The sequence below is a fragment of the Lycorma delicatula genome, chromosome 1 (genome assembly GCF_047948215.1).
Source record: "Lycorma delicatula isolate Av1 chromosome 1, ASM4794821v1, whole genome shotgun sequence".
In the NCBI taxonomy this organism is placed as follows: Eukaryota; Metazoa; Arthropoda; class Insecta; order Hemiptera; family Fulgoridae; genus Lycorma; species Lycorma delicatula.
Window position 1 is genome coordinate 271,194,358 of NC_134455.1, and position 12,874 is coordinate 271,207,231.

General features: G+C 30.6%; 1 protein-coding gene across 1 annotated transcript in view; it reads right to left on the reverse strand.

The window, feature by feature from the left end:
- LOC142331607 (protein Asterix) overlaps positions 1-12,874 on the reverse strand; it is a 34,440-nt gene continuing 21,566 nt past the window's right edge. The window contains exons 3-4 of the mRNA XM_075377630.1: positions 11,607-11,704; positions 1-900 (exon numbers count right to left, since the gene is read on the reverse strand). Of these exons, the coding sequence (XP_075233745.1) occupies positions 819-900; positions 11,607-11,704 (180 nt within the window). The 3' untranslated portion in view covers positions 1-818. The remainder of the gene's footprint in view (positions 901-11,606; positions 11,705-12,874) is intronic.

Genomic DNA, 12,874 nt, shown 5'->3' on the forward strand with positions numbered 1-12,874 from the left:
TTCTTTCAGAATATATTTAATTTTTTTATAATATTTTATAATGTCTATTTTATTTATATTTCAAATTGAGGAGTTATTTTTGCCGGACCCTGTACTTTACTGTAAGCACAGTTTATAACTAGAAATACCATACTTTATTTGATAAAATGTTCAATTTCTAAAGTATCTTTTATTATAATTTTAACAAAGTGTCATTTAATTATACATTTACACAATATCAAAGTTTAGCATTGCATCAACAAATTAAAGCCTATTATGAAAATCTATTTACAAAATTAAATATTACTAGCAAATAATATTACTGCTTTAAATATTACTCAAATTATCTCAAATACCAAAATTACACTTTGTTCTGGTTATTTGGAATACTTTATATAAAGAGCAAAAGAAATATCCAATCTAATACAAAAATAGCTCACACTGTTATTGCTCCAACATCAATCTATTACACTACTAATATAAATTTATTCTTCTATACTATAATCATTTCCTCTTAAAATTCCACATTTTCTTGTTGCAAGAAATCAGAATAGAAGTCAGCAATTCACCTAGGAAATTTTTAAGGATATGAGGAGAACAAAAGGAATCTAAAGATCATTTCGACATTTTTACTTTCAATACTAAAAGTATACTATTAATTTAACAGGTTTACTTTACAAATAATAAAAAATTTATTATACACTTTTAACAATTCACATTTAAATAAAATCTTAACCACTGGTACCAGTTATATAACACAATTAAAATAATTATCAATAACTATTCTGAATGTACAAACAATAAATTTGTTACATAATCAACTGCTGGAAAAAATAATATTACTGTAAAGATGATGCCCATGGAGGTGTCATCGGTTGGGGATTTTGTAAATATGACATTACCACAGCAGAAATTGACAACCTAGAAAAAAATTAACAAAACAGTGCAACATTAAAAAGCAAATAAATAAAATGGAATTGTACGTGTAAGTTTTAGAGCCTGATGGATGTAATTTCACTATTAGAGATTAAGTAACCATCAGTTATTACATAAAACCAGATGTAATACTCCTCAGTTCCAGGGCAAGGAATAACTAGCCTCAAATTGAGGCTATGATGACTGGTTCCTATTCTGTTTAGAGGCTGAATAACAACTGGCCAATAATTAATATAATAGCTAGATTAAAATATAGAAAAATAGAGAGAATACCTTCACTGCATAGAAATATGTACCACAAATAGAATAATTAGCACCAATGTTCAAAGAGTTAAAATGTTATTTATTATTTTCATAACCGATCTCTAACTGAATAAAATTGCACAAGACAATCTAGCCATAACCAATAAATAAAATTATTAATAAAAATAAATATTACAATGCTACAACACCCATAAAATGTTAATGGTTTGGCTCCAACAATATAACTTGGCATCAGAACTGTACACATTCAAAGTCTAGTATTTCATAATGAATATAACACATCGATGACATTCAAAGACTGATACAGATCTTTTGCAAGATTCCTGAATGCAATTCAAATTTTCATCTTCAATACCTCTTTTTATACTTATGTAACCATCAGTTATTACATAAAACTGTGTAATATTTCTCAGTTTCAGGACGAGGAATAACAGGCCTCAAATTGAGGGTTAGAACTATTTTCCGTCAGGATGTTTGCAGTCCATTTCTTTCTCTTTTGGGGCATCTAATTAAAGTTATGTCCTGTATACTTTATGAACATGAATAACAACAGTAATTCTCATTGTAGCAAAACAATTTGTAAAAATAAAATAAAATGCAACAGAAAACATTATACAACACACATATATATATATATATATATATATATATAAGCAATATAAGCAATTTAACTATTTCATTATCAAAGCATTACAACTGTACTTACCTTTGAGGCCAATAATATTAAATTAATGCTGTAAAATATTTAACTTAGCCAAAAGATTTCAAAAATCAATAATACCATTACAGATTTTTAAATAATGATATCTGGACTCCAGGAAAGCCAACATACAAGCAGGATGGAGATAAAAACCATATAGAAAATAAAAACTTGAAAATTATTCTAGGTCTCATTTTATTACTAAAAAGGTACTCCATTTTTTGGGTTTGGGGTAGTACTGAATCAAGTCTGAAGAAAGTTGTAGTAATAGTTCTAATGAATCTAAAAGGAAAGTGATGGTAATAATGACGACACAACAGGCCCTTCTATGCGTGTACGTACTGCGATGCAGAAAAAACAAAACAATTGGAATTTGACAAAAACTCAAAATAACCCAATTATATATTCTTTTACTGAACATATAGTGCCATTTGTGAAGATATATTGAATAAGTTTGAGTCACATCACCTTCGGAACTTCAGATTTTTTGGAATATATGGAACCTTTGTTTGATAAAATTTGTGACGAAACTAATGCATACGCTATGAAGCAACTGAACAATCCAGTTAGGAAAAAGTTGAAAGATGACAATAAATGGTTTCAAACTACAGAAGATGTAATTTTGATGTCATAGGTGCAAAAATCACGTATCCAATTGTATTAGAGTAAAAATAGATGTACTGACACACCCATACTTCACAAAACAATGAGCAGAGATAGATTCAAGCTAATTTCATGTTTCTTGCATTTCACTACTAAAACAAATTAGGCGTATCATTCAACATTTTTCTACAAAATTTTCCGAATTATACCTCTCTTCTCAGAACATAGCTTTGGATGAAAGTCTAATGAAATTCAGATCATTTGAGCAATGTAATAGACCTAAACAATCAAGATTTGGAATAAAATTTGTTGTGAATCTAGTTCAGGATACTGTTTGTTTATATTTCAAAATTTATGTAGGTGATGATATGACAAATCCTACTCTTCCTGCCAGTACTAATGTTGTGATTGACATGTGTAAACCATTGTTGGACCGAGGTCACACATTGTTTTTAGATAATTAGCATTCTTCTCCAGATTTATATAGAAGGCTAATTAATAGAGAGAAAAACAAATGTAACTGGAACTGTGGGACATTTTCAGTGAAAAAACTTTATTGGTTGATTTTTTTATGTATTATTGTATTCCCCAACATATTGCCAGGGATTTAAATATGATTTCTAGGTCAGCTGTGTAGGCAATTAAATATGACATCATTGGGTTAAATAATAAAACATTTATTTTTTTCTTATCATTTTCTCTTTAATATTATTTATTTCTTAATAGAAGAATTGAAAAATGGCTAATAACTCGGACTGTCCTACTTCAATGATTTTCACTCTAACATAGTGGTTTTTAAATGGATTTTTAAAAGTGTCAATTTTCTTCAATAAAATTCTACAATGTTTTTTCAAATGCAAAACTTATCAGAAGAGAAGTTAATATTTTAAATTTTAATGTGGCCACTATTTAGAAATTTGTTAATAAAAAATTTTCATATGTATTTATTTTTATTAAGATATAAGTTTAAATAAGCATTCAATTTATTATAATAAATCCATCCATTCTTGAGATATTAATTTACATTGTAGAAACAAAAAAATATGATCAACAAATGGAAAACTAAACCTTTCTAATTAAATGGTTATTGTGATTTTTTTCTTAATCACGATACAAATATAATTTATCTTTAAAAATAAAGAAAAAGTTCTTTTAGTACACAAAATTTATACATCAATGAACCGAGTACATATAAACAAGACATATGTTTGAAAATGGCAAATATTAAAAAACGTAAAATAAAGTATACAATTTAAATCATTCCATTAATGTCATTTCATTGCACAAGAAGTTTTACTTTAACTGTGGTATACTAACATTCAAATATATTAAAACATGATGAAGAATCATTAGGTTTCAAAACCATTAACAAAAAAATTAAAATTAGATAAAATAATTTTACATAATATAATTAATATGTATAATAGAAACTGATCAAAATTTTAAAAAAATAATAAAGTTATACGACTGAAAAAGATACTTTTTTATTTATTATTCTAGAAAGCTTTTTACAACTTATTTCCATTAAGCCAAATGGATAAAAGCAACCATTAGAATAGATATAATATGCGGATTCGGGACAAGGTCAAAAGGTCATGCCGATTCTGGGACGTCAAAGGTGAAAAAATAAATTTAAAAAAATTTCCACGTGTTGCACAGTACACGTGCTTGCTGACTTTGCTTTAACCTTATTTACAAAATTCAAAGTTATCTGGTGATAATTCATTTGCGTCGTTTGTTTATTTTAAAGTTATCTAAATGACAAGGCTAACGGTTATGTATAAAAGCCCGCTAAATTTTAACGATTTTTTATTGCGTTCTTACTGTTCTACTAGTGAATACTGTGTTACTCTCTTCTGTTTAATTTTCCTCGTCGCCATCTTTATTATTTAAGGTAAGTTAAACCTCATTTTAATAATTTAATATAAAATATTTTGTCTTTGTGTAATTCTAGCGATAATTATATATGTAATTGTAAAATTTCCAAAAATATATTAAATGTTAATATATATATAAATAAAATAATTACACATTTAAAAATAATAGTGTGGTTTGTTTAATTCCAGCAATACTAATTATGCTTCTTAAATAAAATTTGTCTTTGTTTAATTCCAGCAATAAATAATAACTGTATATGTAATTGTAAAATTTCCAAAAATATATTAAATGTTAATATATGTATAAAGTAACTATGCATTTTAAATGATATTGTGTTTGTTTAATTCCAGCAATAATTATATATGTATTTGTACTATATATATATATATATATATATATATATATATATATATATAATTGTATGATTTAAAATAATATGTATCCAAAAGTAATAGTTATATACATTTGTAGAATTAATACGTTGATACAGTTATTGTTAAAGTGGTTTAATTTATTAGTAAACAAAATTAATATCGATAGAGTGGTAAATGGAATCTTTTAAATATATATATTATAGCCGTAATACTTTAATACTTATGAATTGTAAAGTAATGTTACATGAAACTGTTTTTTATTCTGTATTTTCAGTTAATTGTTGATGTTAAAAAACAACACTATTTTATTAGATTTAAATATATAATTTTATTTGTTTGTTTATTTATTTAAAAAAGTAATAAGTATTAGAAAGATAATTTTTTTTCTTTTTCCAGGATATAAAATTAAAGTTTTAATCTAATTATTTTCTGCAAACTTCATTTCTTAATAAAGTGAGCATCAGAGAAATATTTTTTAAATAATACTAGCAATTTAGTTTATTTCAAATACTTATTAGATAACATTTTTAAAAGCAATATGATAGCTACTAATCGAATTTAAATAGGTTTTGATAATTAATGATACAGTTAAAATATATATATGCTAAACAGTACATAACTAGAAAATATTGTTTTTACAGTTGGGCTATACCAAGGCGTTAGTGGATAGAAATTTAACTAGCAATAGAATATTGTTAAGATTAGTAGCGTCTTCTCAGTTAGGGTACAAAGTTCTACCAGAAATGATTTATGATGAGAAACGTAAATTGATAGGGCGGTGGATGCTTCAAGTTTGTATTCTTAAACGGCAACACCATTCAGTATTTTATTGCGCGCTGGCGAATTTTGATCGTGTTAGATTTACGGAAGATATTAGAGACGATCAACTACAGCTGTTAGCTTGTAGCTGTTTGTTGATCTCTAAATATTTTGAAGTTGATCCTATACCGATCAGTAAATTAGTTGTATATATGATGGCCGTATATTACCGCGAAGAAATTAACAAATTTGAGGTGCAAGTGCTCTAAGCGCTGCACTGTAGCATCCATTACACTCCATGAGTTTGTTTACCGTATTGCGTCTAAGATGCAGAGTACAACTCATCAGCTGGAGGAAATCGTGTACAGGGCTCATGAATTAATAAATGCCAGCTACGCTACCACAACTAGTAACCGTTTTGCTGTTTGTACTATTGCTGCGGTATGTATAGCGTCAGCAATAAAGTCTAATAATATTGAAACGGCCACAAGACAAATTTACAGAGATAGGATTTATTATTCCTGTTTCTAAAAAAGAATTCAAAAATTATTTTATTGAAATACTGAAACCCTGTCTGTTGCAGATGGCCCAGCAACATTTCGGTTTACTGGCTGACGAGACTGACATACTATTTGAAGATGTTATCCCTCTCGATTCAGAACAACCAGCATCTCATTTTGTGTTTATTGAAGACAGGCAGACGCCATCAACATCGAGAGGTGGTCGTGGTCGTCATCCAGAAGTGACAGCACAACGTCACAGAATAAATAAAGAGTCTTATTCCTTAACGACCAGTCAAGCAGTTGACGATGAAAACAGTAAATTTAACCTATTAGATATATTGATAAAATTTTACACCCTGGGCCTGCTTTCCATAAATGAGTGGGAAGAAGCTATTTTGAGAGTAGATAAGAGAAATCTTACCTACAATATCATTTCACTTCTGAATGTGCTAACAAACGCATTCAAGACGATAGAGTCTAAATGGGTTATATCAGCTACGTTAGAAGACAACCAGATGGGTATTATGAATGAAAGCTGTCGGACATTACCAATATCCTTCCTAATCGATAACGTTAAACATGTTCCGTTAGTGAACGATAAAAGATTTAACGAAGATGATGTGGAAAAACTGTGGTCAATGATGAAGACGCAGAGAGGAACCAAACGGACCTTGAAAGAGGTCTTACTTGAGGATGGCGAAGATGAAATGAACAGTATATACGTGTGTTGTTAGAAGACACTCAGGTTCTAACGACGGCTCAAACCGCCGGAGATTATTTAATGAAAATCGAATTATATAAAACTGCAGATATTGAGGGCAAAGATTGGAAAGAGCGGTATGGAAACGTCCTCAATCACGCCGTCTTCGTTGTTAATAGATGAAGTGAGGCTCTTGCTACATTCGATGACCTGATGTTAAAGGCCATCGAAAAAATAAAAAGTGATAAAGGCTTCAAAAGAGTTAAGAAAAGTAGCAAGAGAATAGTAGTTTTCTAACTGATCCCTTTCTGGTTGTTTTCAACGCAGTAGTATATAATTATTGTAAAAATTATCATAAATTCTTTTCGATTTTTAGGCATGGCAAATTCGAATAGATGCAAGCGTATCCGATTGGGGTAAGTTTACCTCTACAGAGGGATTAGATCTTCATTGTACCGTTACTCCGCGAATAGAAGCTACATCGATGTTCAAATTCTTATTAATGATCAAATGCGCACTATTCCGAACCTGGAAACAAAAAACAATTTTATTTGTTGTAAAGATTTGATTTATTTTAACTAATTTAATCTAGGTTAATTAGAATCTAATAATTTTTTTTATTGCGTTCTTACTGTTCTACTAGTGTATACTGTGGTACACTCTTCTGTTTAATTTTCCTCATCGCCATCTTTATTATTTAAGGTAAGTTAAACGTCGTTTTAATAACTTAATATAAAATAATATTTTGTATTTGTGTAATTCTATCGATAATTATATCTGTAAATGTAAAATTTCCAAAAATATATTAAGTTTATATATATATAATAATAACACATTTAAAAATAATAGTGTGATTTGTTTTATTCCAGCAATAATAATTATGCTGCTTAAATAAAATTTGTCGTTGTTTAACTCCAGCAATAAACAATAACTGTATATGTAATTGTAAAATTTCCAAAATGTATTAAATGTTAATATATATACAGGGTGTCCCATATAACCCACCGGGTTGGTCTAGTGGTTAACGCGTCTTCCCAAATCAGCTGATTTGTAAGTCGAGAGTTACAGCGTTCAAGTCCTAGTAAAGCCAGATTTTTTACATGGATTTGAATACTAGATCGTGGATACCGGTGTTCTTTGGTGGTTGGGTTTCAATTAACCACACATCTCAGGAATGGTCGAACTGAGAATGTACAAGACTACACTTCATTTACACTCATACATATCATCCTCATTCATCCTCTGAAGAATTATCTAAAAACGGTAGTTACCGGAGGCTAAACAGGAAAAAGAAAAGGGTGTCCCATATAAAACGCAACCCAACCTTATATTGGTAGGTATTGAAATAATAAAAAGGCATATGTAAATGTAATTTTTATTATTACCTTACATTTAGAGTAAATGTTGGAAGTGGCCGCCATCTTCTTGAATACAAGCTTCAATTCTTTTTACAGCGTTTCTTGCAACTTATTTCAAAGTTTGTGGCTGGATATTTAATACAGCTTGTTCAATATTGACTTTCAATCGTTCAAGTGTTCGTTATTGCTGTAGGCTTTTTCCTTGAGGTAACCCCATAGAAAGCCTCGACCGACAACACGATTACCAAAGAATTCCTCAACGAAATCAGAAGCTTAACTTGCGTAGTGGGATGTCGCACCGTCATGTTGTAGCCAGCAGTGTCTGTCTTCCTCTTCCAAGAGTGCGATGAACTGAAATAAAATATCCTGATATCGTTCTGCATTAATGGTGTACTCGAAAAAATAGGACCTATTATTTTCTTCCGCGATATCGCGCACCACACGCCCAACTTCTGCGGGTGTATTTGTTTTTCGTGATAAACGTGGGGATTTTCAGCGCTCCAAATTCTACTGTTTTGGCTGTTTACGTAGCCGTCCAAATGAAATTATGCTTCATCTGTGAAAAATATCGAATCCATAACATTAATTTCCTCGCGCAGAAATCGACGGAACCGTTGACAATATTGTAGTCGTTTTTGTTTGTCGGGCTCAAGAAGTCGATGAACCGTTTGAATGCGATAAGGTCGTAATTGTAATCGTTTGGTCGCCTGATGAACAGTCGATTCAGACAAATTAATTTCAGCAGACAAACGTCTGATCGACTTATTTGGCGAGGCGAGTAATCGGTCTTTGATTTCAGCGACTGTATCTGTATTCAACACTGACTCAGATCTTTTGTGTTCCTTGTTATTAACAGAACCGGTCTCTCTAAATTTTGCAACTAACCTTAATACTTTTTGTTAGTAGCTAGTTTATCTGGGTACTTATGGCAAAACAAATCTTGCACTGCAACCGCTGATTTCGTACTGAAGTACGACTCAACAGTGAAAACACGTTTATCTAGCGAAAACACCATCTTGTCTCTAGTAATATACTGATCGTTATGATTGCATCGTTGTTACTATCGGTAGTGTTCTACTGCGTCGCCGCGATGTTCAGATGTTGGACGAGTCCATTTCAGTAACGAGTAGTGGAGTAAGCTTGACTTACTCATTTAAACACATTTTAAAATAATAGTGTGGTTTGTTTAATTCCAGCAATAATAATTATGCTTCATAAATAAAATTTGTCTAATTCCAGCTATAAATAATAACTGAATATGTAATTGTAAAATATCCAAAATTATATTAAATGTTAATATATGTATAAAGTAACTATGTATTTTAAATGTATTACAGTTTGTTTAATTACAGCAATAAATAATAATAATTATATATATATATATATATAAGTAATATGTTATAAAAATAAAATGATTCTGCTTTTTTCAGGTGTAGAAATATTCAAAACGGCTTGGTTACTTGGGATATATCTTTATATTCGTCAAAAATTTCATAAAGTAAGTACAATTTTGTTTCTTTAATAGATTACTTAGGAAATAAGATATAGGTGTTACATGCATTGTATATTATTTTCAGACGTCGCAAGAAATATTTCCTGATGAAGGTACCAGCAACGGCCTGCAGCAGCCGCAGGAATGTCAGAAAACCGATTGTCTTATCCTGTTCGTCTACGAGCGAGGAGGTAAAGTTTTGAAAGTTCAGCTAGACGGTTAGATTGGGCTTCTAGTAGCGATGAAGAAAACGCCCCTCTTATTACGGATTCTGCATTGTCAGATAGCAACCGCCGTGTTACGACGCAGATTACCATCGATAGAGTCTATCCGGAGGCAATTATTATTAGATTCTAATTAACCTAGATTAAATTAGTTAAAATAAATCAAATCTTTACAACAAATAAAATTGTTTTTTGTTTCCAGGTTCGGAATAGTGCGCATTTGATCATTAATAAGAATTTGAACATCGATGTAGCTTCTATTCGCGGAGTAACAGTACAATGAAGATCTAATCCCTCTGCAGAGGTAAACTTACCCCAATCGGATACGCTTGCATCTATTCGAATTTGCCATGCCTAAAAATCGAAAAGAATTTATGATAATTTTTACAATAATTATATACTACTGCGTTGAAAACAACCAGAAAGGGATCAGTTAGAAAACTACTATTCTCTTGCTACTTTTCTTAACTCTTTTGAAGCCTTTATCACTTTTTATTTTTTCGATGGCCTTTAACATCAGGTCATCGAATGTAGCAAGAGCCTCACTTCATCTATTAACAACGAAGACGGCGTGATTGAGGACGTTTCCATACCGCTCTTTCCAATCTTTGCCCTCAATATCTGCAGTTTTATATAATTCGATTTTCATTAAATAATCTCCGGCGGTTTGAGCCGTCGTTAGAACCTGAGTGTCTTCTAACAACACACGTATATACTGTTCATTTCATCTTCGCCATCCTCAAGTAAGACCTCTTTCAAGGTCCGTTTGGTTCCTCTCTGCGTCTTCATCATTGACCACAGTTTTTCCACATCATCTTCGTTAAATCTTTTATCGTTCACTAACGGAACATGTTTAACGTTATCGATTAGGAAGGATATTGGTAATGTCCGACAGCTTTCATTCATAATACCCATCTGGTTGTCTTCTAACGTAGCTGATATAACCCATTTAGACTCTATCGTCTTGAATGCATTTGTTAGCACATTCAGAAGCGAAATGATATTGTAGGTAAGATTTCTCTTATCTACTCTCAAAATAGCTTCTTCCCACTCATTTATGGAAAGCAGGCCCAGGGTGTAAAATTTTATCAATATATCTAATAGGTTAAATTTACTGTTTTCATCGTCAACTGCTTGACTGGTCGTTAAAGAATAAGACTCTTTCTTTATTCTGTGACGTTGTGCTGTCACTTCTGGATGACGACCACGACCACCTCTTGATGTCGATGGCGTCTGCCTGTCTTCAATAAACACAAAATGAGATGCTGGTTGTTCTGAATCGAGAGGGATAACATCTTCAAATAGTATGTCAGTCTCGTCAGCCAGTAAACCGAAATGTTGTTGCTGGGCCATCTGCAACAGACAGGGTTTCAGTATTTCAATAAAATAATTTTTGAATTCTTTTTTAGAAACAGGAATAATAAAAAAAAGGAACGCAATAAAAAATCGTTAAAATTTAGCGGGCTTTTATACATAACCGTTAGCCTTGTCATTTAGATAACTTTAAAATAAACAAACGACGCAAATGAATTATCACCAGATAACTTTGAATTTTGTAAATAAGGTTAAAGCAAAGTCAGCAAGCACGTGTACTGTACAACACGTGGCAATTAAAAAACATTTTTTTTACCTTTGACCTTGTCCCAGAATCGGCATATTTTATCTACTCACTAGAATTCTTTAGTTCATTTCTGCTGGATCACTACAAGCAAAAGTTAATTTCTGTGAGATGATCAATAAATCCACTGCAGTTTTCATTACAGAGAGCCAATTATGATAATTTCAATTTATAATAAAATGATGGGTCTAATTACATAAAAATGAAACAGTACTCACATAAAACTGCTAAGTATTTGTTTAGTATCATCATTAACTCTTGAATTAGCAAAACTGATGCAAGAACAATATAATGCTACCCAGGCACACCATTTCAACTGAAATTGAAGAAACAAATTGGAGTAAAAAAATACAAATACAATATTTCAAAATATAATAATTAAATCTAACATAACAGTAATGTCTGTAAACAGTCTATGAACATCTACATTGTTAAAATAATTTAAGGAGTGATAATAATTTAATTTGACAATTTTCTGACCCATTTTCTCAAGAACTTCACATAGTAGAAGTATGAAATTTTCTGGGTATGTTTACACATGAGTAACAAAGCTAGTGATCCTCAATCAGTCACTTATACCAACTTTTAAAACAGTTAAATTTGTTTTACTGACAAGCTCTATCCTTGCATGATTATTTTACAGGAAATATTTTTTATTTCAATAGATATCACATGTAAAATCATAAACGTAGATCCATAGTAACATAATATAACACAAGAATTTCAAAATTTCGGCCTTGTACCTTTTGTAGTTCCTAAGAAAATGGGTTATTTATCCCAATAAATATGATATTTCAAAAATTGTAACTGAAATTGTAAAAGTCACTTTTCCTTATATTGCGGTCTTATGTAGCTACACATTAGAAGCCTCCTATAATTTGTAGGTACCATCTTCCACTAGTTCAAAAGCCACTTTTCTTTTTTTCTCAATGATTTGGCTAATTTTGTCATCTCTTTTGCAGCTACTTCTGCTTTTGTGATGCACAACTTATCAATATATTTTAATAAATAGATAGTGTTCTGGCCGATTTTTACTTCCAAATGTTCAAGCACTTTTATTTGACCAATATTTCCAACAGCATCATGAGTACCTAATTGCAAAGTTTCAAAACCAACAAATATATTTTCAGTTATTCTTGACCAAAGTACAAAATTAAATGAATTTACATTCTGTGATGTTGCATGTAAATACTTTGCTAACTCAGCGTCAGCATAAATTAGTTTGATTACCTACATCATTGCTTCTAGAATAGGGGTTTTATGCAATTTAGAACATTTAGAAGGCTACTTGGCAAGATCTAGTGCCTTCAATAACTGAATAACCATAATAGGTAAACGTTTGACACACAAAGCTGTAAGTCATTATTTCTTTGTAAAAAAATTTAATATTCTAAATATTAATGTAACCTTTTTTTTAGCAAACCTATGAGTATTTGACAAGTTACAGAGGTTACAAAGATATAGTAAAACATCAATATTTACAGTT